This window comes from Salvelinus namaycush, chromosome 35, assembly GCF_016432855.1.
Source record: "Salvelinus namaycush isolate Seneca chromosome 35, SaNama_1.0, whole genome shotgun sequence".
Taxonomy (NCBI): Eukaryota; Metazoa; Chordata; class Actinopteri; order Salmoniformes; family Salmonidae; genus Salvelinus; species Salvelinus namaycush.
Genome location: NC_052341.1, coordinates 17,824,034 through 17,851,233, shown reverse-complemented (window position 1 = coordinate 17,851,233; position 27,200 = coordinate 17,824,034). Strand labels below are relative to the sequence as shown.

Sequence of the window (27,200 nt, the reverse complement as noted above, 5' to 3'; positions counted from 1 at the left end):
TGTCGTTTCTCTGCTTATTTGAGCTGTTCTTGGTATTTTACCAAATAGGGATATCTTCTGTATACCACCCCTACCTTGTCACAACACAACTGATTGGCTCAAACGCATTAAGAAGGAAAGAAATTGCACAAATGAACTTTTAACAAGGCACACCTGTTAATTGAAATGCGTTCCAGGTGACTACCTCTTGAAGCTGGTTGAGAGAATGCCAAGAGTGTGCAAAGCTGTCATCAAAGGGTGGCTACTTTGAAGAATCACAAATATAACATATTTTGATTTGTTTAACCATTATTTTGGTTACTACATGATTCCATATGTGTTATTTCATAGTTTTGATGTCTTCACTATTATTCTATAATGTAGGGGGGGAAATTAAAAATAAAGAAAAACCCTTGAATGAGTAGGTGTGTCCAAACTTTTGACTGGTACTGTATCTAATATATATCCTGCCGAGACGCACTATCCCTTTAAAAGCATGAGATTTTTGCAATTAATCCCCTTTATCTACTTCTCTAGAGTCAGATGAACTCATGGATACCGTTTTTATGTCTCTGCATGCAGTTTGAAGGAAGTTGCTAACTAGCGTCAGCACAATGACTGGAAGTCTAGGGGAACAGCTAGACTTCCAGCTTGCTAGCTGTTCCCATAGACTTCCAGGCATTGCGCTAACGCTAGTTAGCAACTTCTTTTGAACTACATGTTATATAAAAACAAAAAATATTTAAAATCATATTTTTGGGAGTGGCGGGCCTAAATGTCCCGCCGCTGCTAAATTAATATAGGGGAAACACACGATACAGCTTTATTGTTTACCATTAGTCCATCACATGTACAGTACATCTCACCCCCTCAGTATACACTGTGTTCTGTTGCATTGTGTAGTGGACAGCTGCCTCAACACCCAGGGGCCTATTGTCTAGGGCGTGACACTTTTACCCTTCCACCCCTCATGAGCTGTCTTTATTTCCCTCCTCTCTATCTCTCTTCTCTCTCTTTCTATCCTCTCTCCGTCTCTCTCGCTCAGGCAGGAGAAGGAGAGTGCGGAGCGCTGCCGGGGCGAGGACATGGATGCTCTGACCTTCTCTGCACAGCAGCGCGAGCAGGAGCTGACACAGAGGCTCCAGCAAATGGAGGCGCAGCACGAGCGGAGCGGTGGGTGTCCGGTGGCGCAGCCACAGCCTGCCAAAAGAACACCCCCACCTTTCTCCACCCTCCATGCCCCCATCCGCACCCCGGCCCATGCCACACTGTGAGGGACGGCATCAGGAACACCTGTAACCTTTGGCTGGCCGAAGGGAGCAGATGCTTGGCACTCCAGAGATTGGCCATTACATATTAGTTATCGTTTAGAAAGGGAAAAATGGGCCGCGTTCTGGGCCCACTGTCTGTAGATTTCAGAGTGCTGCTCTCACATCTGTTGCACCATCTGGATCCAGCGAGTTTATTTACCTGTGTTTTGAGAAACTTGAAGCATGCTGATTGCCAGAACAAAGCCTCGGGAAAACAAAGGGCTTCTTTTTGGCGCAGCTCGGCAGCACACATGTTGTCTAAAGAGAGATGACATCAGAAGCTCAGCAGGAAGCTCTCTGGGCCTATGGAATTAGTCCTTTAATACCACAGACCACTTCCTTCTCTAAAGCGTATAATGGCCACTCTCACCAGCTAATTAGTTTTCTCTCTCTCCCAACCACCCCCTCCATCCCTCTCTTCCTCCCCCTCCCTCGCTTTCTAAACAGTTTGGTTTTTAGTAGTTGTAGACAGAATAGCCTCTAGACGATATGTTTTTTTTCTTTCTCTCTCTCCGCTGTTTGTTTTTACTCCCAGTTTGTTTGTCTTTGTATCTTGTTTGTCTCTGTGGCCTACGCATGCCCAGCCGCTTTCAAAGCCTGTTAGCTAATTACGATTCTTTTGGGCACGTTTTTTTTACTGCTCCCAGCCTGCGACACAACTTTTTTTTGTAAAGTTTAATTTCGCAACATAAAAAAAAAAAGATTTCCACACCACGTCCCAAATATCTGTATTTGCTTTGTGTGTCCATGCTGTGCGCTTTGTCTATTTATGTCCAAATGGCTAGCACAGAGCTTTCTGGAGTCTTTTCCTCTGTACACTGGCAGACTATGTCGATAAGCCACCATGACAAAATCATTTTAGCGAGAACATGAAACCAGCTCTGTTTTCTTGACCAGATTAGCTGTGTGGAGTTAGTAATTGCTCCCTACTTTATGTACAGTCACAGTTCATTTCACCCCTGAGCATCATCCCTTAAGTCGCTCTCCTAGTTTAGTGGTAATAAACTCGACCAGTGGAATCCAACCTCTTGTCTGAATAGCAGCTTCTTTCGCTTCCTCTGAATTAAAGGAATCTGACTAGCATGTCTCAGCACTACAGAAGCTAGAACATTTTACTGTAAACTACCCTTACTCAGCCAGAATGTACAATGTTGAAGTCTAGTTCTACCAATTTCCCTGTGAATGCCAGGTGATGTAAAACACTTCATAAGCTCTCCTGCATGAAGCACTTGAGATCTAAGCCTGGAAGAGTCATCTGCATATCCACTCGGCTGCTATTTCACAGAATAGTAAATAGTTGAAAGGCTCTTTATAAATCTGAGGTACTTTTCAAAAGACTGGAGTCCTTCATGAGTTCTATTGTGACAGAATGGTAGAGCAGGTGGAATGGACACCATTCCAAACTTGCAGCATTGTTTTAAAAAGACATATGTTGGTGATGATACCGCCGCACAACATTTCAAAGACTGATCAAAGTCGAGCGTTGGATCGTTCCAAAAGAGTCTTGAGTCAGTCTATGGGCACTGTAGAACAACACATTTCACTGCACCTACTGTGTGTGGTGTATGTGACAATAAAACATGTCATTATTTTTATTTATTTTACATGACAAGGTTAAAAACCTAGCAAACGGAAAGAGTTTCAAACAACTCTATTTACAATACAATCCTTACTTTAAACAACTTTATTGCATGGTGAATCTGCACAAAGATACTATACTTCATTCATTGCATGAATTTAGGCACAAATAAACATACTGTATGTAATTCACCATCTTTTTCCGATACCTGTCCAGGATGCAAGAAATTTGATGTTGAGTGAATGTACAGTATGCCTCATGACTGTGGTCACTGACCCTGCTATCCCATGTTCCCTTGCAGTGGGTGAGCTGGAGGCCCTCCTCAGCTCCCAGAATGCCCTGATAGGGAAACTGAAGGATGAATGTCTCAGTCTGGGGACCAAGCTGGAGACGCTGACAGAGACTAGCAGGTAACACACCCACACTGGACATTTATCAGTCAATCAAAGCCTTTTTTACATCAGCAGTTGTCACAGAGTGCTTTACAGCTACCCAGCCTCAAACCCCAAAGAGCAAGCAATGCAGAAGCACAGTGGCTAGGAAAAACTTAGAAAGGCAGGAACCAAGGAAAAAACCTAGAGGGACCAGGCTCTGAAGAGTGGCCAGTCCTCTTCACACACGTTTATCACTTATTTAATACTATTTATGTCACTCTGTCAGACTTTTTTAATGCGGTCATGATAACCAGCAGTTAAAAACCAAAAAACAATTCAAAGCATGACATATTTTCATTGCCTGACTTCAGTGCTTGATTGAACCTGGAATTGCGTTGCCGGCGAAAGACCTTTGTTGTCTTTGACCATAATGTCAGATATGACATTGGATGAGAAGAACCATTGCGCATACCTCCAGATTGTGAAATCTGTTCTTCGTGGCACTGTTCCTTTGCAATGTTGTCACGACACTGTGCTGTATCAGAGCTGCTGTCATTATGCAGTGGGCCACGCCAGTCTGTCCACAGACAGACACACACACACACACACACACACACGTTTGTCACCTCAGGCCTTTGGGCCAGTCAGCTGTTAAAACAGTGTAAAGCACATTAGTCACATCACAGCCCCCAATCTGCCACAGCCAGACCGCCCAACCTGCATAGGTCCTACCAACCTCATATACAGGACGACACACTCTCATCTGAGAAGAGAATACACCCATACACACAGATACATACTCAGTAATGCTAACACAGAGGACAACAGCTTGTAAACCAACGTTTAAATGCTTTCTCTCTCTCTCTCCTAAACACACATACACACAATTGTAAAACCACTACATCCGCTGCGTAGCCCTCATTCAGTGTTGCACTGCGGTGGCCTTTTGTTGTGTGTCTGCAGGCTGTTTCAGCTCCCGATGCCTCATGCTCAATGTGCCAGCTAAAGCGCTGCCGGCCTGCTAGCCAGATGAATGCACTGCGTTCTTCTGCACCACTACACCCAACAGTAAACAAGGCAAAGGCCTCCTCCTCCTCCACAGCCCAGTGCAGCCTGTTGAGAGAAGAAGAGGAAGAGGGGAGGCCAATAGCCTGCTGGCCAATTTGGGCTCCTCAAATGTGGGATGAGTAGACCTCAACTTGGGTAAAGGATGGAGCTCCTTATCTGGAAGTCTCGATTGCCACAGTGCTGTACATCAGTGGTTCTCAATCCTGGTCCTGGGGACCCAAAGGGGTGCACATTTCGTTTTTTGCAATAGCATTACACAGCTAATGTCTAATGGTCAACTCATCATCAAGCTTTGATGATTTGAATCAGGTGTTAGTGCTAAGGCAGAAACTAAAATGTGCACCTGTTTTTGGGTCCCCAGGACCAGGTTTGAGAACCACTGCTGTACATACAGTTGAAGTCTGAAGTTTACATACACCTTAGCCAAATACATTTAAACTCAGTTTTTCACAATTCCTGACATTTAATCCTAGTAAGAAATCCCTGTTTTAGGTCAGTTAGGATCACCACTTTATTTTAAGAATGTGAAATGTCAGAATAATAGAGAATTATTTATTTCATCTTTTATTTTTTCCATCACATTCCCAGTGGGTCGGAAGTTTACATACACTCAGTATTTGGTAGCATTGCCTTTAAATTGTTTAATGTTTCGGGTAGCCTTCCACAAGCTTCCCACAATAAGTTGGGTGAATGTTGGCCCATTTCTCCTGACAGAGCTGGTGTAACTGAGTCAGGTTTGTAGGCCTCCTTGCTCGCACATGCTTTTTCAGTTCTGCCCACAAATTTTCTATAGGATTGAAGTCAGGGCTTTGTAATGGCCACTCCAATACCTTGACTTTGTTGTCCTTAAGCCATTTTGCCACAACTTTGGAAGTATGCTTGGGTCATTGTCCATTTGGAAGACCCATTTGCGACCAAGCTTTAACTTCCTGACTGATGCCTTGAGATGTTGCTTCAATATATCCACATAATTTTCCGTCCTCATGATGCCATCTATTTTGTGAAGTGCACCAGTCCCTCCTGCAGCAAAGCACCCCCACATCATGATGCTGCCACCCCCGTGCTTCACAGTTGGGATGGTGTTCTTCGGCTTGCAAGCCTCCCCCTTTTTCCTCCAAACATAACGATGGTCATTATGGCCAAACAGTTCTATTTTTGTTTCATCAGACCAGAGGACATTTCTCCAAAAAGTACAATCTTTGTCCCCATGTACAGTTGCAAACCGTAGTCTGGCTTTTTTATGGCGGTTTTGGAGCAGTGGCTTCTTCCTTGCTGAGCGGCCTTTCATGTTATGTCGATATAAGACTCGTTTTACTGTGGATATAGATACTTTTGTACCGGTTTCCTCCAGCATCTTTACAAGGTCCTTTGCTGTTGTTCTGGGATTGATTTGCACTTTTCTCACCAAAGTACGTTCATCTCTAGAAGACAGAACGCGTCTCCTTCCTAAGCAATATGACGGCTGCGTGGTCCCATGGTGTTTATACTTGCGCACTATTGTTTGTACAGATGAATGTGCTACCTTCAGGCATTTGAACATTTTTCCCAATGATGAACCAGACTTCTGGAGGTCCACAATTTTTTTTGTGAGGTCTTTTTAATTGTATTTCCTCATGATGTCAAGTAAAGAGGCACTACGTTTGAAGGAAGGCCTTGAAATACATCAACAGGTACACCTCCAATTGACAGAAATAATGTAAATTAGCCTATCAGAAACTTCTAAAGGCATGACATCATTTTCCAAGCTGTTTAAAGGCACAGTCAACTTAGTGTATGTAAACTTCTGACCCACTGGAATTGTGATACAGTGAAATAATCTGTCTGTAAACAATTGTTGGAAGAATTACTTGTGTCATGCACAGAGTAGTTGTCCTAACTGAATTGCCAAAACTATAGTTTGTTAACAATACATTTGTGGAGTGGTTGAAAAACCACATTTGAATGACTTAAACCTAAGTGTATGTAAACTTCCGACTTCAACTGTAGATGTCCGTTAACACTACAGCTCCTCCCATTCTCTCCTCTCATTTGTTACTTGGAATGCAGTGTGTCAATGGCTCCTATCTTTCAAAGAACAACCAACTGGCTAAATGTCATTCATAGCTATGGCAGCAGCCTTCTCTCGGATCACACAGTTGGAGAAATGAGCGATCGCTATCACCTAATGGGGTAGACTTGGCAGAGTTGGAGCACTGTTGTTGCTGTTTTTGAGAGAATCCTTAAGGTTTCAACAACCTGGCTATTCACCTTTTGGAAGCTTTGGAAACTCTGCAACAAAATGGTGGTAAAACCGTTTATTCACTTGGTGTGCGTTCAGTACAAATCAAATGTTATTTGTCACATGCTTCGTAGTTGTAGACTAACAGTGAAATGCTTATTTACGGGCCCTTCCCTACAATGCAGAGAGAAAAAATAGAGCAGTTATAGAAAGATCATAACACAAGGAATAAATACACAATGAGTAACGATAACTTGGCTATATACGCAGGGTACCAGTACTGAGTCGATGTGCAGGGGTATGAGGTAATTGAGGTAGATATGTACATATAGGTAGGGGTAAAGTGAATAGGCAACAGGATAGATAATAAGCAGTAGCAGCAGTGTATGTGATGAGTCAAACGAGTGAGTGCAAGGGGGGGTCAATGCAGATAATCCAGGTAGCTATTTGGTTAACTATTTAGCAGTCTTATGGCTTGAGGGTATAAGCTGTTCAGGGTCCTATTGGTTCCAGACATGGTGCACTGGTACCACTTGCTGTGCGGTAGCAGAGAGAACCGTGTATGACTTGGTTGGCAGGAGTCTTTGACTATTTTTAGGGCCTTCCTCTAACACCGCCTGGTACAGAGATCCTGGATGGCAGAGAGCTCGGCCCCTGGAATTTTGCAACCCAAGTCAAGATGCTCTCAATGGTGCAGCTGTAGAACTTTTTGATGATCTGAGGGCTCATGCCAAAGCTTTTCAGCTTCCTGAGGGGGAAGAGGAAATGTCGTGCCTTTTTCACGACTGTGTTGGTGTGTGTGGACCATGTTCATTCCTTAGTGATGTGGACACCGAGGAACTTGAAGTTCTCCACCTGCTTCACTACAGCCTACAGCAAACGTACTTCACATGCTATTGAAGAACAGTGCACACTGTTTTGGGGAAACGTGTCGTTCAATACAAACTGTCACGCAACGTAGCAAATGTTGAATCGAACTGAACGCACCCCTGGTTGGCAACAAAATTACATCTCTGGCGAGACTGATAGCTGAACACTCAATGCCGTTAAAAGCAACAATTGTAAACATTTATTTGTATGTGTGGTTGACAGGAGTGAGGTGGAGCAGCTCTCCCTGGAGAAGAATCATCTGGAAGAGAGTGTTGGGAAGCTGAGAGCTCGCTGTACAGAGATGGAGGAGCAGTGTGTACAACATGGGAGGATGCACCAGCGCATGAAGAACAGGTATTAACTCACGAGCACACACGCACACAAGAACACACACACCCTGGTCTACACAAGCACAGGGATAGCTGATATGTATTATGGAAGGAATATTGCTAAGCCATGAAGTGCGAATTGATTTTCTAGGATCTAGGATCAATCGCTCTCATGTTGGAGTACTGTAGCGATTAAAGGACAGGTTGAAAGGAGAAGATGAAGAGTGAACAGAATTTGAAGTCTAAACATCCCGTCGGTAGAGATGCAATACAGTGTATGCACTAGTGGTCAGTACAGTAGCACAGTATCTGGTCTACAGTAGTCTTTTTAAAGACTGTTGTGTTGCGGGGGCCTCTTCCCATCTGACTTGGTAGGGTGTACAGAACTTACTATACGGCCCACAGCGCTGAGCCCAGGGCCGCTTGGCACACAGCCTGGCAGTGCCACGTGGGTGAGGGTGTGTGGGCGTCAGCGCCGTGCTTCGGCGCTCCACTGAGGATTCTTCTAGGAGCCTGTATCCCCCCCCGCCCGCCCCCCCACCCCCAATCCCAACGTAACACTACATATTGTTTAACACCCACTGTCAAAAACGTGCCGGGAAGAAAAACAATAGGTAAAAGAAGTTGAGAGAATCGCAGCTGTACGGTCTGTGATGTTGTTCACGTTGTGAATCCCCACATCGCAGGAGACACAGTGGGAGAATAGAGGTCTGTTTTCTATAGGTGTGGAGAAATTTTAAATGTGTAATTTTTTCTTTCCAATTGAGTTGTACTATCAGTTATGTTTGGTGAATGTCTTGTTTGAGCACTGTAATTGAACCTTAAAGGCGAGCTTCATTTTTACTGCGAAGACGTATAGGTACTTATTTACAGTGATGGCAGTTCTTCTCTGTTGTGATTGCATTGAAAGGATCTAGAGAAATCTGGAGCCTGGTTTAATCTTTAATGTACCTACCTCACAAATGTAAAACAAGATCTCTGTTGTTGAAGAAGTGGAGATGTGGCTGCGTACAATTATGAGAACCATTATGACGCGTGAGGCATTTAGTTTGAGATTCTGGTGTTTTGCCAAGTTCCCTTCCTCACTAATCCCAGCAGCACTATGCTAAGGGTGATTCTCCTGTGTGTTCAGTGCTCTGGGAATAGGTGGTACAGCGGGTATGCTGCCCTGGCACACGGGGGTTAAGGTGTACGTGTTAACAAGCAGGTGCAAATGGGTTCACCCAACATGCAAATAACCAAGGCTCTGCCGCTCTCACATATTCTACATTGAGCGCAATCTGTGCTGTGAAGAGCTGCAACAGCGCGGCGCGTATGAAACATTTGGAAAATCAGCTTGATTTATTTTTACATTTGGGGAGAGAATGCCAAGCTACAGAGGGGTTTTAGCACACAATGTTTTCGCTCCTGCATTTATTTATTTATTATAGTATTTCTGGGTTTTTTTGCCCGGAGATTAGGGAGAGATGTCCGAGAAACAAAGCATGCAACATGATATATATTGTAAGGAACACAATTGAATGATTTGAAACACAGCCTAGTTATCTGGCTATAACAACATTTTGTTCAGAGAATGTATCAGGAACTAACATGTTGCATTGTGGTTTGATATTTGATCTGTCATTTTATTCAAGGCACATTTTAAACACAGCTCCTGATTTGAGGCTCTGTTTTTAATTATGATGAAAATGATATCATAATCAAAGTGATTCATCAAGAATAGAATAATAACTAATTAAAACACTGTTGTGATAAAAGGTTAACCGCATTGAATTAAAACTAAAACATTTTATTAGAGTAGGTATTATCTATTCAGAGAATTTCATTTAGTTAGTCATTTAGGAAAATCTGAAGAACTATCTTATGATCCAAGGACTCTCATGTAAAGCAATATTTTAGTGTAAAACTTGTACTTTAACTGACAGTGGATGTATCCTATAAATTGCACAAGGAAAACGTGTTTCTGAAGCATTTGTGTGATGTGTAGTCGAAGATTAATCAAATTATTCAATCAATAGATTGAATCAAATTGAATTGAATTATATGCAATGAATAGATAGATTATTTAATTGGATAGGTTTACACAGTATGGAGTCAGTTATCAAATTGCCAATTTGTGAATTATTCTTTCAAGAGAGAAAAACAAGTTCCTGGTGAGCATCTTTGTAATGAAATAATTGGGTAAATAATATAATGACATGTTTTAATTGTTTCAGTATCGTCATGTAATCTGTTCCTAATGTTTGAGTGACTATAGAAAGCAATAATTAGTTGGATGATAGAAGAGATTCAGCAGCAGGCAGATTTTTCCTTCCTCAACAGGAATGCAATTAAGTCCGGGAGTTACAACTGTAGCTTAATCAAGCACACTCCAGTCCTATTGACACAGTTTTCTCACCTGTGCAGTGTGTAATCTATCAAACTCTAAACAGATTTATCATTACATTGACATGTATATAGAAATTCTCTTCAAGAAACCAAGCTACATAAGTGAATTGAAAAGTTGTTTAGGGTTTAGGTTGTACACCAATATACTTTAAAATGTTGTGTGTACACCACTGCTCTGCCCCGTCGCTTCAGTTGTTGTTTTAACCGCACTTCTGCCCGTCTGCACCAAGTGCCACACCGTCCCTTCACCCCCTGCCAGCATGCTCCTTCAGCAATTATCACCAACACTCTGACAAACACACACTGGCGTCTTGCATCACGGCCCTTTAAGGAGAGCAGTAATGTATACGCAGATGTGTCGCTAAATCTACTGGCTTCTGTCAGCCATATGGCCCCATAAAGAAAGGTGGTGTGCATGTCTGGAGTAGAAGAGAGAGGGATGGAGGGCTATGTGTGGAAGAGGTGCAGGCAGTTGTTGGAGCTGTTGGGCAAAAGGCTCCAGGAGATTGGATAATAGAACAAACGGTGGACGGCGGTCCGGGAACAGCCTTGCCGCTGCTGGGGGAGACCGAAGGCCCCCAGGCGAGGGCTGCTTCATCTGGTTCTCTGCCACCCACCCCCTCCTCCTCTTCTCCTTCTCCCCCCACCCCATCTTCTCCCCCCCAACACACTGTGCTGCCATCTCCCCAAAACAAGAAGACGCTCCTCAAACTTTTCATTTGCAAATGAAGTTGGCAGAGGCAAGGAAGATGCAGAAGGGGTTGTGTGTGAGAGAGAGAAGCGCGGGGGGGGGGGGGGGGGGGGGGATGATTTGGCTATTGTGACCCTGAGGAGTGGTTATTATACTTGATTAATCTGACCTCCATTTCAGTAATTTACTAATATGTGAGCAGAATGGGGGGGTACAGTACATCAAGACAGTTTTAGACCATGTGTTTTTTTTCATCCTTCACGTTTTTCCCTAATCGAAATAATCATACAATGTTCACGTTTGTGAAAATATGAGACATCCATTGCATAGGAATGGAATCAGCACATCAGAGGCTATATCAGGACAGTCTTCCAGCCTGAGTTCCTTTTACTCTTCAGTATGGGCTCGTTGTTCTCCTTTCTCCCTCTGGGTGGCACTGATGCTCCCTCTCTCTCTTCATCCTTCCATCCCTTGCTCTGCCTCTCTGTCTCACCCAGCTGGCCTGTGTAGCCTGGGGCTGAGGCTGGGCGGCCTGCTGAAATAGCATTGTCAAACGGTGGCTTTACAGCTCCGATGCTGTACGCCGGGCCGCTTCCCAGAGGCATGCAAGCTGGAGTGCTGTGTTACTAACCAGAGCATCACATCAACAGACCTCTCAGCGTCACACCGTCCACAAAACCAACTAAAACAGCAACATTAGCTCTTTTAGAACTATGACTTTCATTGGTTTAGTTTGTTATTTTGGAGTTTTGTTTTGTGTAACAGTTTGTTGTTACATTACTGTGGTAATTTTGGCTCATTTTTACCACCAGACAGTGTTTTTATTGGGAGTATCTGAAAAAGGTCTAAGGTTTTAGGAAGACTGGATGCTGTGTTTAGCTTGTGTTCTATTGGAGACCAGGACGGTGTCAGCAAATCCACTGTTCTGTTGTCTACGTGAGCTATTCATCATGCCAAGAATTACATGGATTAAAGATATCAAACTAATAAAGGGTACCATGATCAACAACGGGCCAGTCTATTCCTAACAGGTTGGGGTATGATATTCATCATGGCCTCCGGGCATACACTCCACCCACCCCTGTGCCATGCCAGGTTTAGGCTTAGGCAGGGTGGGTCGGGCTGAGCTGGGGTGGGTACGTTTTTTTTAAGGGGGGTGAGGTGGGGTGCTGAGCAGCTGTAGCCGTGCTGCCCCTGGCGGTATGGTTTTAACCAGGCAAGCCAAGGCAGTCTGCCTTCATTCTTCACCCCCTCTCCTCACCCACTATCCCCCATGATCCCCAATCTGGGCTGGGTTGTTAGTGGTGGTTCATCTACTCCCATTCAAATGAATATTGCATAATGACAGATTGAACATGGGTCAGACTCTTGCTAAGGAGATATGCTTTTTCCTGTGACCGTATAATGTCCCTTATGTTAGTGCAAAGTGATGCCAAATTCAGACTTCTATCCTCACCAAGTTGTATTCTATAGGTTTAACTGGTCGGACGGTCCTAATGTTATACTGTAGTATTCAGTTCCAAAGAAGTTTGCAGGACACTCCTCTGATATGGGGAAAGAGTGGTGTTCTTATTAATGCTGTCCAAACCGGCCTTAGGCAACCCCCCCCCCCCCCCCCCCCCCCACTGTTTATTAAACCGGTTTGTAAATTCCTGGACCTGTGTGTGTTTTCCCAACTGTTGGACAAGCAGAGCCAACACACCTCTGAAAAAGCATCCTCAGGTGATATTGGGTTGTGCCAAGCAGGAGGTAGACTAGAGCTGGGTAAATGAACAGAGTAGACTAGAGCTGGGTAAATGAACAGAGTAGACTAGAGCTGGGTAAATGAACAGAGTAGACTAGAGCTGGGTAAATGAACAGAGTAGACTAGAGCTGGGTAAATGAACAGAGTAGACTAGAGCTGGGTAAATGAACAGAGTAGACTAGAGCTGGGTAAATGAACAGAGTAGACTAGAGCTGGGTAAATGAACAGCGTAGACTAGAGCTGGGTAAATGAACAGAGTAGACTAGAGCTTGGTAAATGAACAGAGTAGACTAGAGCCTCCCAGTGTAACTAGAGCCAGACACACATCCCCAGGCCACAGCAGGGCCAGGCTCAGCCTGTGAGACTGGGCTTAACGTACGCTCCCCGCTCCTCGAGCTGAGCCGGTGTGCCGTCTGCAGGTTCCTCAGTACACACAGAGACACAGACACCAGGTTCCCCCCTGGAACATCGCTGTAGGCCACACAGCAGTGCTGCTCCACACTTTGTTATACAAACCTGAAGAGTCTCCTCTGTTCCACCGCTAGCCTCCATCCTGTAAACAAACAAACAAACAGCATCACCTGGGAACTTAGGCACAAGCTGTGGGCGACGGCAGGTCTCTGTTGCAGAGGTGTGTGTGTGTGTGTGTGTGTGTGTGTGTGTGTGTGTGTGTGTGTGTGTGTGTGTGTGTGTGTGTGTGTGTGTATGTGTGTATGTATGTATGTATGTATGTATATAAAATTAAGTGTCCATAAGAGTGATAATCAGATTTTGCCTGGATGGATGGAAGTGTACACATTGGAAGGTGCTTGTAAATCAAGGCACATTTGGCAGATCAGCTTTAAAAAGTTTAAAAAGAAAAAAGACATTGATAATTTGCCGTTGCTTTTAGGGAGTGTGTGTGTGTGTCTCAGTGCATCCGTCCTGTCTTCAGTTAGCCTGGGAGCCAGCAGATGGTGTCCTTTCACCAGGTCAGCGGGGAGGCCTGAGCTCGGCCATCTCTGCCATCCATCCATCCATCCACCCGCCCCTCCACCCAACCAGCAGCGGGCAGAGCACAGGCAGCAGTGGGCACTGGCCAGCCAGTCATCCAGCCAGCCAGCCTGGGCAGGGGGAGAGCCCAGCGCTAAGCTGTATTAAAAACCTAATTAAGTTGTGTGCCAGTAAATGTAGGGCAGTTATTGGATTTGCTGCTTTGGCTGCTGGACGGGCCCCTAATTTAATCAGACCCCCATTGTGATTGCTTCTTCAGAGGAGGAGTTCGCCTTTTTCTTCAGTTTGAGCTTTAACCCCCCCCTTTCACCTCTTGCCTCACCCCTCCCCAGTGCCCTGGGTTGGGGTTGAGGCGCCTGGGTTGTTGTTGAGGCGCCTGGGTTGTTGTTGAGGCGCCTGGGTTGTTGTTGAGGCGCCTGGGTTGGGGTTGAGGCGCCTGGGTTGGGGTTGAGGCGCCTGGGTTGGGGTTGAGGCGCCTGGGTTGTTTTTGAGGCGCCTGGGTTGTTTTTGAGGCGCCTGGGTTGTTTTTGAGGCGCCTGGGTTGGGGTTGAGGCGCCTGGGTTGGGGTTGAGGCGCCTGGGTTGGGGTTGAGGCGCCTGGGTTGGGGGTGAAGACAAAGGTGGTTTTGGAGCTGGATTAAGGTCAGGAGGATTGTGTAATTAATAGGCTAATGTGTCAGATTGAAACAGCATGGTTCCTGAAGTGGCGAGGTAAGGTGTTGTGTTGGTGAAAGCATTAGTTACAAAATTACACAACCTGTTTAAGTGGTTTAATATGCATGGCATTTGCACTGACATCTTAAAATACATCTTGGCTGCAACTCTTGACTGCTGCTGCAGGTTGGCCTTACACAAGAGTGCTGTTATAACAGGGTCATGACCTTTTATCACCTGAAGGAAATTCAAATTCCTCTGGAAAATGTAACAAAATTGATAATTTATCATATTTATGGGAAATGTTTTTTAACCACTTTAAAATAATACCAAGGCTCTACAAGAATTATGTTCAATTTCTTAGCTGCTCCTATTAACCGGCTCGTCTTGTGACATTTCAAAATGTCCCTCACACTCCTATAGTAGGTTTGCAGTACAGTCCAGCGTTATGTTCAGCACTCATTTGAATGATATGCAAAAACATAAAATGTCATCCATAATAAGAATGTTATTATGTCTATTTGATGGCCTCGTCATCACGACTCAAATGGCAGCAAGATGCATCATACAAAATACATTTTCATTACAAAATGTACCCGTTTTCAAAGTTTACCATCTAGACATCTCACTGCGTCAAACCTCTTGAAAACCTCTGAAAAGTCATTATCCTCCCCCACGTCAGTCCTGTGGAGTGTTTCCATCCTGGCTCTGCGGGGCTCCGGAGCTGGGTGTCTAACGTGGCGGTGTCCTCCCTGCTGTGTGTCCGTGTGGGGGCGGGGGCCGGCTGACGCAGGCTGCATCCCCAGATCTGACAGCTCGTTGCCAGGCTCTGGAGGCCAGGCGAGGGGGAGGCAGCAGCTCCAGCCTCCAGCGCAGCAGGGCCTGAGCCCGGGACAAGCTGGCCAGTGCAGCCGGGGACGGGGAGGGCCAAGGAGGGCCCGCGTGCTCCAGCTCTCACGGGGGGGAAGCGGGGGCCGCCTGCTCTGCCTTCCTTCCCACTGCACAGACGGCACTGCCCCAGCCAGAAGGAGAGGGGCATCTGTCTCCCCCCTTCAGCAACAGCTAGAGGCCTCCCCTCGCATGGCGCCTACTGTGCTCAAGGAGTACATCCCCTCCCTGGGCACCCGGGCCCCTCCTCAGCTCCACCATGGCCCTGGCGACGTGCCCTCCTGTGGGATCTAGGACACTGGGACCTGGCCTGGATCTCATCTGATCCAAGGACCCATGATGGTGGATGACTATAGCCCATGGACAGTCAAATAATAATCTATAGCCATCCCATTCCCACTACTATATGGATAGCCTATCCTGTGTATAGCGGTCCACTTATGCTAATGTATGCATTCCTCGCGTGTGAGTTAGCTCTGTGTTATGGGGGAGGGGCCATGTTTAGTTGGGCTGATCTGATGTGTTTGTTGGACGTTGAGGGCCTCCCCAGCATCAGCTGAATGGACCCTTTGTATTGGGACACACTGGGAAGAGGGAGGCCTCTTCTTCTGAGGGGTATTTGGCATTGTCTTGCCTCTTAGTTTTATAACTATACATCATATACCTCTGATGACAAAGATCATCAAATATATTTGCAATCTTTTTTGTGGGTGAGAAGCAATATGAGTCCTCCATTTTGTGCTGCTGCCATGTTGTTGTCATGTGGTGTTGCTACAATGTTGTGTTGTCTTAGGTCTCACTTTATGTAGTGTTGTGGTGTCTCTCGTCGTGATGTGTGTGTTGTCCTATATTTTTATTTTTAATCCTAGCCCCTGTCACCGCAAGAGGCATTTTGCCTTTTGGTAGGCCGTCATTAGAAATACGAATTTGTTCTTAACTGACTTGCCTAGTTAAATAAAAATAAAATAACTGGATCTGTTGCTACACTCTATTCTTTTTATCAATCTACTTTGTCTATCATATTAATCTTGTTCATCATACGTGTCGGAAAAGATTGTGTTGAATTGTACATTATACAAGGTGTTGCATTGACTATTGTGCTGTGTGTTCACTGTGTCTGTACTGTGTGTGTGTGTTCATTGTGTGTGTGTGTGTATCCTGTAGACTGCAGCAGTTGGACCAGCACAGTCAGTCCAGTGCCCAGCAGGTGATGGAGCTGCTTGCCAAACAGAACCTGTTGATGCAGGAGCGCCACCTCCTCACTGAAGAGATGCAGAACCTACGCATACAGGTACAGTCAGAACCATGGTTGTCATCTACACTGAATTTACTGTTCATCTCTATATATAGTGCTGGGTACAGCTCACCCCTGCACCCGAACCACAGAGACGAGCCACACTATCACCCAGAGAGAGGGCAAGAGTGAGAGAGAGCGAGCGAGTGAGAGAAAGAAAGAGAGAAGAAGAGAAGGCATACAAGCGCCACAACAGCTGGTAGCCAGGGCCGCACATCACGCAAGACTAGGCGCTCCACAGATGCTCTTCCAGATTGCTGCTAAAGGCGTGTCAGACAGAGAGGGAGAGACAGAGGCTGACATTCTTAAGAGCTTAAGGAGATGGAGGAGAGCCCTGCCGAGTGCCTCTGTTCTCAGCTGCTCTAATGCTGCCAGGCTGTTGTTTTTATCAGCGTTAGCACTTCTGGATTTCCCTCGGAGCATTACTCTAAGAACCACCAATGTGTTGCTGAACAGAACAGCACAGTCATTCCAGGATAGTGCCATTCGAGTCAATCTTAACTGAGGGCGAAAACCTGAATCAATACTTGCTGAGGCTCTAGTAATATGTGAACTCCAGCAATGTGTCCAGTCATGGCTCTACATTTTTTTAAACAAATTGTATCACTGGTGCTCCCAACTTAAAGTTAGGAGCAACATAAAATCCAGGAGCCCCAGAAAATCTGATTTTTTCCCAAATCGATTGAGATACAGCCTGTATTCTTGGGCCTATATTATGAATTCTAGCTACTGTTGAAACAAATGTTGTACCCTAAAAACTAATATGCAAACCTGTGAAGACATTTTTGATTATAAAATCTACAATGTTGATACAAATGCCTGTTATTGAAATTAGTCATTTTGGTAATATTAGGTTTCTACATTGTCCAAAAATGCATTACATAGAAATTGGACGCCGTCTCTTTAAGAAAGTCACGTTTGTGAGTGATGACATGCAAGAGATCTGTCATTCAATCATTGCTCTCCTGAAGAAGCTATCCCTTTCCCTTTTTTTCTGTGCTCCCAAAAGTTTGGATATACTGATGAAGTTACCAGGTTGTTAGTTAATGAGGTAACATGACTGAACAACGTGTAAACAAATGATTAATGACCTGTGACAGTTTAAGATTAAACCAGGTAGCCTAGCTCTTAAGGGCAAGTAAATGAAAGGTCGCTGGTTCGAATCCCCTGAGAAAGGCACTTAACCATAATTGCTCCTGTTAGTCTCTCTGGATAAGAGCGTCTACTAAAATGTCAAATGTGGCCCGCCATTGCTTCAGTGAAATAAAGAAAAGTAGTGCCGGTACTATGGGGTAACTTCAGAACGGTTTGGGATAGAAACAAGCCCTTTTGTCTATAGTAATGGTGCAACCACAACGGTAACAAATATTTTTTCTCTTGGGCACTCGGAAACAGCAGTACAGTGAAGCCTAATCATTACAACAGTAATTATCTGGCCAGTTATTATAATTTTTCTAGGCACTGGTCCTCCCAAATTCAAATTCCAGGTCGCACAGCCAAATATTTAGGAGCATATGTGGACAAAATAGTCCCAATTTAGAGGCCTGTGTCCAGGTGTGTTTTTGCTCTTTAATTTCCTCTTTGTTTCCCCAGTTACCTGCTGGTTCTAGGAGGCCTGACACCTTGTCCACATGACATCCTCTTCATCTTGACTGAAGCACAGTGACAGTAAAAATCTGTCGTTCTGCCCCTGAGAAAGGCAGTTTTAACCCACTGTTCCCCGGGCGCCGTGGATGTTAAGGCAGCCCCCTGCACCTCTAAATGCGTAAGACACATTTCAGTTGAATGCATTCAGTTGTCCAACTGACTAGGTATCCTCCTTTCCTTATAATGATGGTCTCCTACTGTAGAAATAGTGTATATGACCAATTCAGTTATTATTCTCTCTTGGGTTGGTTTTGGGCCACATCCTGTGTGTGTGTGTATTATTTATACATGCGGAAAGTATTCAGACCCCTTGACTTTTCACATTACAGCCCTATTCTAAAATTTATTAAATTGTTATTTTTCCTCAAATCTACACACAATACCACATAATGACAAAGCAAAAACAGGTACATAAAAAAAAAAAATATATATATATATATATATATATATATATAAACTCAGCAAAAAAAGAAACGTCCTCTCACTGTCAACTGCGTTTATTTTCAGCAAACTAACTTGACATGTGTAAATATTTGTATGAACATAACAAGATTCAACAACTGAGCCAAATTGAACAAGTTCCACAGACATGTGCCTAACAGAAATGTAATAATGTGTCCCTGAACAAAGGGGGGGTCAAAATCAAAAGTAACAGTCAGTATCTGGTGTGGCCACCAGCTGCATTAAGTACTGCAGTGCATCTCCTCCTCATGGACTGCACCAGATTTGCCAGTTCTTGCTGTGAGATGTTACCCCACTCTTCCACCGAGGCACCTGCAAGTTCCCGGACATTTCTGGGGGGAATGGCCCTAGCCCTCACCCTCCGATCCAACAGGTCCCAGATGTGCTCAATGGGTTTGAGATCCGAGCTCTCCACTGGCCATGGCAGAACACTGACAATCCTGTCATGCAGGAAATCACACACAGAACGAGCAGTATGGCTGGTGGCATTGTCATGCTGGAGGGCCATGTCAGGATGAGCCTGCAGGAAGGGTACCACGATGGAGGAGGATGTCTTCCCTGTAACGCACAGCATTGAGATTGCCTGCAATGACAAAAAGCTCAGTCCGATGATGCACACCGTGGAGGGTCCAGACCATGACGGACCCTCCACCTCCAAATCAATCCCGCTCCAGAGTACAGGCCTCGGTGTAACGCTCATTCCTTCGACTATAAACGCAAAGCCGACCATAACCCCTGGTGAGACAAAACCGTGACTCGTCAGTGAAGAGCACTTTTTGCCAGTCCTTTCTGGTCCAGCGACTGTGGGTTTGTGCCCATAGACGACGTTATTGCCGATGATGTCTGGTGAGGACCTGCCTTTCAACAGGCCTACAAGCCCTCAGTCCAGCCTCTCTCAGCCTATTGCGGACAGTCTGAGCACTAATGGAGGGATTGTGCGTTCCTGGTGTAACTCGGGCAGTTGTTGTTGCCATCCTGTACCTGTCCCGCAGGTGTGATGTTCGGATGTACCGATCCTGTGCAGGTGTTGTTACACGTGGTCTGCCACTGCGAGGATGATCAGCTGTCTGTCCTGTCTCCCTGTAGCACTGTTTTAGGCGTCTCACAGTACGGACATGGCAATTTATTGCCCTGGCCACATCTGCATGCCTAAGGCACGTTCACGCAGATGAGCAGGGATCCTGTTTTTGAGTCAGTAGAAAGGCCTCTTTAGTGTCCTAAGTTTTCATAACTGTGACCTTAATTGCCTACCGTCTGTAAGCTGTTAGTGTCTTAATGAACATGCACCTGTGGAATGGTCGTTAATTGTTTATGGTTCATTGAACAAGCATGGGAAACAGTGTTTAAACCCTTTACAATGATGATCTGTGAAGTTATTTGGATTTTTACGAATTGTCTTTGAAAGACAGAATCCTGAAAAAGGGACTTTTCTTTTTTTGCTGAGTTTATATATCACATTTACTTAAGTATTCAGACCCTTTACTCAGTGCTTTGTTGAAGCACCTTTGGCAGCGATTACAGCCTTCTTGCGTATGACGCTACAAGCTTGGCCCATTTGGGGAGTTTCTCCCATTCTTCTCTGCACATCCTCTCAAGCTCTGTCAGGTTGGGTGGGGAGCGTCGCTGCACAGCTATTTTCAGGTCTCTGGTGTTGTTCGATCGGGTTCAAGTCCGGGCTCTGGCTGGGCCACTCAAGGACATTGAGACTTGTCCCGAAGTCATTCCTGCGTTGTCTTGGCTGTGTGGTTATGTTCGTTGTCCTGTTGGACGGTGAACCTTCGCCCCAGTCTGAGGTCCTGAGTGCACTGGAGCAGGTTTTAATCAAGGATCTCGCTGTACATTGCTCTGTTCATCTTTCCCTCGATCCTGACTGGTCTCCCAGTCCCTGAAAACATCCCCACAGCATGATACTGCCACCACCATGCTTCACCTTAGGGATGGTGTCAGGTTTCCTCCAGACGTGACACTTGGCATTCAGGCCAAAGAGTTCAATCTTGGCTTCATCAGACCAGAGAATCTGTTTATCATGGTATGCGAGTCCTTTAGGTGCCTTTTGGCAAACTCCAAGTGGGCTGTCATGTGCCTTTTACTGAGGAGTGGCTTCCGTCTGGCCACTCTACCATAAAGGCCTGCTTGGTGGAGTGCTGCAGAGATGGTTGTCCTTCTGGAAGGTTTTCCCATGTCCACAGAGGAACTCTGGAGCCCTGTCAGTGACCATCGGGTTCTTTGTCACCTCCCTGACCAAGGCCCTTCTCCCCCGATTGCTCAGTTTGGCAGAGCGGCCAGCTCGAGGAAGGTTCCAAACTTGGTGGTTCCAAACTTCTTCCATTTAAGAATGATGGAGGCCACTGTGTTCTTGGGGACCTTCAATGCTGCAGACATTTTTTGGTACCGTTGCCCAGATCTGTGCCTCGACACAATCCTGTCTCGGAGCTCTACGAACAATTCCTTCGACCTCATGGCTTGGTTTTTGCTCTGTCAACTGTGGGATCTTTATATAGACAGGTATGTGCCTTTTCAAATCATGTCCACTAAATTGAATTTACCACAGTTGGACTCCAATCAAGTTGTAGAAACATCTCAAGGATGATCAATGGAAACAGGATTCACCTGAGCTCAACTTCGAGTCTCATAGCAAAGGGTCTGAATACTTATGTAAATATGGTATCAGTTTTATTTTAAATCTGTAAACATTTATAATAACCTGTTTTCACTTTGTCATAATGGGGTATTGTGTGTAGATTGACGAGGAACATGTTTACTTAATACATTTTAGAATAAGGCTGTAACAAAATGTGGAAAAAGTCAAGGGGTCTGAATACTTTCTGAATGCCCTGTATGTGTGTAATGGGCAGCAGTAGAGGTAGGGTTAATGATGGTGCTGATGGCAGAGAGCAGGTCTGGGTGATCTCAGGACTCAGTGTGGGGAGCATCTCTGACTGAGAGCACCACAGTGGAGAGCGCCTCATGTCATGGATACTCATGGTCAAACACACTGCCTCAGCCATGCAGAAACAGCAGCAGCACAGCCCTGCTGAGTGTGTGTGCTTAGATTAATATGAGGGTTTTCTATAGACAAAATTTGCTTTTGGAATTACAGATTTGACAGTTTTTGTATTGTTCCTAAATTGTAGTGTTTAATGTTTTTATATATAGATAAGGTTTTTACATGGTAAAAGCTGCATGTTGTAGAATGTCATTTCAATATTTGATATAAACTTCAGTTAAAATTCCAATAAATATTTTACATACAGTGTTGAAAATATTGCTCAATCTGACTTATTGAGTGTGACAACTATCTTTTTTCTCATTGAGAAATACAGTATGACGAGTAGTCAGAAGTAAGTGACAAAGATAGCAGATTGACAAGGTGCTTTATTTAAGCGGTCTGTAAGAAGGAAAATAATGTGTGTCCCTATCATATACATTTACGTGTAAAAATACTAAGGACGTACAAAAACACTTTCTTGCAGATCATATAATTTTCACATCCTTACGGGTCCTATTCACAAGGGGAAAGAAAACGGTTTGTATTCTTTAATGACAGGGAGTACTACAACTGTTCTCTTTTCTGATACTTCATCCCTTCTGCATAAAATCCTTAACCACACGACTATCTCTTAACGTGGATCTAATGACAGAGCTAGCAAGGTCAAGAAAATGTCAAACTCTGAAGCTACATGGACATCAAATTAATTACAAGTTATTATTACGTCGCTGTTGGATGAAAACCTCGTAACTCCTCTTTTTGCCTTTTTTAAAATGTTATTTTTGACATGTATTGAAAGCAGTAAGTCCACTCAATGTACTCTGAACATTGACTCTAGGACCAATAAAATGTATTTAAAATAGCTTCTGAAAGTTCATAATTGTTTGTTCGTTAATGGGAAAATATGGCAGTTTTTTCAATTTCCTAAAAGTTTTCAGTTTTGGAGATGAGGTTTTCATCTGACAGCGATTTGTTTTTAAATAAATACTTTACAATTCATGCTCGTTCATAACACTACCAGGAGCAAGATGACAAGAAAATCTGTTGTAGACATTACAAACAGTAGCAGCAAAGTGTGTACACTGAGGTGTAAAATAGATTTATATATAGACCCTGCAGTTAGTAAGGATAGAACCCACATTGTCGTTGGTCGGAGTCGTGGCGATCACACAGCTCAACTCAGACCTTTGACCCTGGAGATGGCCAACGGCACTAGAATGCTTCACCCAGTGGAACTGAACATCACTCTGTTAATAACCCGCGGAAACAAACATCTGGGATTCCTAGGTGGATGTTCTACGTATCCTCCTCATATATAGCTACATTTTTTAAATATATTTTTTTAAATCTGCGAGTTCTAAATTGAATCGTGACTGAGTGGAACTGAGCTCTCTTAGAATAACAGGTAAGACATGTCCAGTAGAAAGGTAAGACCTCATCAGTGTCACTCAGCTGAAGTTGTCTCCCAGCAGCCTCTCCTGGCCTTGTTATTATCACACTTCATTATGACAATATTTTAACAATAAACTAATTTAAGCATGGACTGCATGAGGGGACTGTGCTTTCAAGTAATTCTCTTATTTATTTTTATTTATTTTAAATGTAAGGGCAATTTTCAGTTCTCTGAAATCATAAAAGGAGCAATTTACATGATAGCAGTTTATTTATGTAATAAAAAAAAGCGTATTATCATTTTGGCCCGTACTGCCAATTGCCCTTGGTAGTGTGCACTGCAACGTCAATAAGGACATTAGCTTCCCCCTTGAAATTCCCTGTTCTCAAATATGTCCTTATAAAAACAGTCTATTCCTTTTTTACAAGTGCATATTCATATGGATGAAATGGAAGTATTGCCGCGTTCACGTGCTATCGGAGTTATAGGAAGCTCCTAATTCCCAGTGGGAAAATTAACTTGAATGACCCTCCAAGTAGGAAACTCAGAAAAGGTTGTTCCCCGAGTTGCCACGTCTTACCACTGACCTTTTCAACTAAAAGATGACAACATACGTTTTTTACAATAACCTTATCAATGTGAATAATGTAGCAAGTCTGACCATATTGTCAATATAAAGCAAGCTAGCCAACGTTATTATTAGCAAGCTTATTGGTTGAAGAAGTGTTCCGACTTCAAAAGCACTTTTCTTGAAAACAATCATGTTGGACATCCCAGTTTCCTATTTCCCACAAGCACGTGAAGCCAGCAATAGTCACAGTTCAGCCAAGCGAAATGTGAAGTCTTCTGTGTCTGAAGCAGTGCCACAGTAATCTCTCGTTGTTAGATGCACATAACATAGGATGGTATCGTAGCGTCTGTCAACATACCGTGGGATGCGACGACTAACGATAGTTTTTTACAATTTGTAATGGGAGTTTCCGTTAAGGGGGACTAAGGGTTGGATTCAATCCGTATCGTGGAAGATCTGCGTTAAAATGTAAAGACAATTTCCGATTGGGCCAACATATGCAGCATTTAACATGAATGCAGTTTCCGCAATGCGGGAACATTGCCTTTAAATTTAAAATCAAGCTTTAACGCGGATCTTCTCCCCCAGGGACATAATCAAGCATCTGACATAATTATGCAAGATTTTATTTCTTTGTGTGACTTTGACAAATGGTGGAGGAAACAGAATTTCACAGAAAAACGAATAGTAATGCCGAAAAGGCGAAAGAGAGAATACTGTAACTCTCCCTTCCTTCCCCCTCGTCCATAATCAGCTGCAGTACTAAAGACCATAACATGACTGCTAAATACCCCAAAACATTATACTCAACCATATTCAATTCAAAAATAAAATAAACAAATTCAAGTTGTCCATTGATTAAATTTTTTTTTTTTTTTTTTTTTTAAATGTTTAAATAAAAATGATTCAAAATCACATTGTAAGCCATAAAAGCCCCTATTAATCACACATGGTGAAATGTTTCTTTTTTAGTCAAAACACATACCAGCAAAAACAAAAAAGGAATGCATCTTGGAAGACAAAGAGAAAACTCAACCATAACAGACAACCACACAATTGAAAGCCTAGGGGTTAGTGATCACAGCACAGTTGTTCAGTTTCTCTCCACATTCTTCTATCATACATAATTGGCCATATTAATAAAACAACAGACTGACATTCAATCATGAACAATTAACTGCTAAGACAAATAATGTCTTTCCCATATTTCACAGTCTTCTCTTATGAGAAGAGTTAACTTCCTACTTGTATCACAGCTGAACAAGATTCACCATTTCTCATTTTGCAATATAATCTCAAAACCACACCTGTTCCATGCAAAAAAAAGTTTAAAAAAAGGACTTTCTCTAGTGGCTTAAATATGGACCAATCATGTCACACTTTTTGAAGTTATGGCCATCATACCTTTTCAATAGACTCACTATATCGAGCCACCTCAAAATTAGTTATACCAAACGACTACTCGTTCTCTTATCAAAGCCATACCACAGTCACTTTCTGAACTAGTAATGTACAGTATATTGTACGCATACAAAATATACTTCTCTCTTGCTCAACTTCCTCTTTTCCCTCTTATTGGACCCCATCAACTACAATGAATATAAGACCAATCATTCATCCTTTGGGAATGTGTAATAATCTGAGAAATGTCACTACATCTGCTTTGGTCTTTTTGGTCCACATCACTACATTCACTCTAACTCTTTTCATACCTTCACAGACAGGATATCTCTTGCTAAAAAAAATGGTTTGTCTTCTGCTCTGACATTAGCATGATAGGCTACGTCCTCCTTGCTTTGCAAACCACTGGTGGAATATACTGAACCTAAATTATATCACAAACATCAAATGGAACTTGAATGTAACCTGGAAATCAGGAATGTGTAAACTCTGTCCTTTCGATGGATAATCGTAGGTCACATTGATGCTAAGCAAGGCTAACTTATGACTAGTGGATAGGACTTGTGCCTTAGTGGTTCTCTTAGGAACTTAGTCGGACTTTTGAAAGTTGTAATAGTAGAAAGCACAAGGTGCAATTTAAAAATTGGGTAGTACATCATCAGTTCCTCTTGTCATTGCAGACCGTAGAGACTTATTTATAACTTGTCAGAAATGTCCAGATCAACTAGTCCATGTCAGCTAATGGTTTTTAGCCCATTGATTATGTTGTAATGTTTGAGTCACTCAGATATGACATGAACACACATAAGACATGGCAGAATGTGTAGAATTGAAGGAAACTAGCTTTAAAATAGCAAGAAAATATATAGTTATACAGAATGGTGTGTTACGTTCCATTGAATACTATGGCTCTTCTTCCACAGAGCTAGTTACTGAATGTTGTACACTTTTAGAATAAATCAAATGATGCCAGTCAGCATAGAGTAGGTGGTTGACTTGACTATCACTTGAAGATTCCTATGCTGACTGTGGTACACTTCAATAAAATGATGACCCCAAAACATTATTGGTCATTGACTATTAGCTATGGTAAAACGGTAATACAACACCATAATGTTAAGGAAACTACATTCTATGTAGCATTGAAAGCTGTTACAAGATCCCAAAGTAGTCAGCCACAAAATAAAGTTAATTATACAGTGTATCTACCCTTGGAACATTGGTCAGAGTCTATAATACTCATTACCAAACAGTCTGCAGTGTATCTACCCTTGGAACATTGGTCACAGAGTCTATAATACTCATTACCAAACAGTCTGCAGTGTATCTACCCTTGGAACATTGGTCACAGAGTCTATAATACTCATTACCAAACAGTCTGCAGTGTATCTACCCTTGGAACATTGGTCACAGAGTCTATAATACTCATTACCAAACAGTCTGCAGTGTATCTACACTTGGAACAGTGGTCACAGAGTCTATAATACTCATTACTTCAGTAAGCTTTGTAGCTATTCTCCATCTACGCCTATTCTTACAATCTCTTGACTTTAAAACCGTAGAGCCAATGAATATATTCCCTTTGTAAATGCTTAAGTTATTCATTCTAATGTCATATTTTTCTTGTTCTAAAAAGCAGAGGTAAAGAAAAAGGCCTAAACATGCAGTGTGTTATTAAGCAACTAAAATGTAGTAAATTACACAGTTTGAGGAAGCTTGTTCTGTGCCATTCTCATGTATTTACATGTATTACAGGAATGCTCAGATGCTAGAAGACAACAGTAGCGTCATACCAGTTGAAGCTTATACAGCCCTTATATACTGTATGTGGAGAAGAGAACTTAAAGGTTTTAATACCACTTAGACATTCCAGGTTAGATGCCCGTGAAATGTAAAAGTCTTATGGAAAATATTTAATAATAATACCTTGATACTGATAGAGCAGACAGCATATTAAAGAGTTCTGTCTTTTTCATTGTCGTCATATTTTGGTAAGAGAACAAAGAAACAAACCAAAAAAAATAAAAAATTAGAGCAAAAACAAAAACATGAAGGCTTTGCTTCTACATTCTTAAGCCATTATTCGAGGTGCCTTTTTCATCCAGAACAAAAGACTGGACATTAATCCTAATCATATAACAAGAACAGTTCTACAAAAGAAGAACAAATAAATAAAACAACAGGAAGCCATTGCTGTGGTCCAAATCAAACAATGCCAATACCTCCCTCTTGTCCCCATTGAATCATAGTTATACAGTATGTCCCCCACCCCGGTCAGATAATTCAAATTCCTTCACCCTTCTTACAGGTTTAGCCCCACCCCCAAACCCCATTAGCCACCCCCCTTACAGGAGCATTA

At 43.3% G+C, this 27,200-nt stretch overlaps 1 protein-coding gene across 1 annotated transcript in view; it reads left to right on the top strand.

Moving 5' to 3' along the window:
• Nucleotides 1-18,349, top strand: part of sdccag8 (SHH signaling and ciliogenesis regulator sdccag8) — a 52,458-nt gene extending 34,109 nt beyond the window's left edge. Inside the window, exons 14-18 of the mRNA XM_038975214.1 lie at nt 1,025-1,152; nt 3,170-3,278; nt 7,621-7,752; nt 16,249-16,375; nt 17,972-18,349. Of these exons, the coding sequence (XP_038831142.1) occupies nt 1,025-1,152; nt 3,170-3,278; nt 7,621-7,752; nt 16,249-16,375; nt 17,972-18,013 (538 nt within the window). The 3' untranslated portion in view covers nt 18,014-18,349. The remainder of the gene's footprint in view (nt 1-1,024; nt 1,153-3,169; nt 3,279-7,620; nt 7,753-16,248; nt 16,376-17,971) is intronic.
• Nucleotides 18,350-27,200: the final 8,851 nt, after the last annotated feature.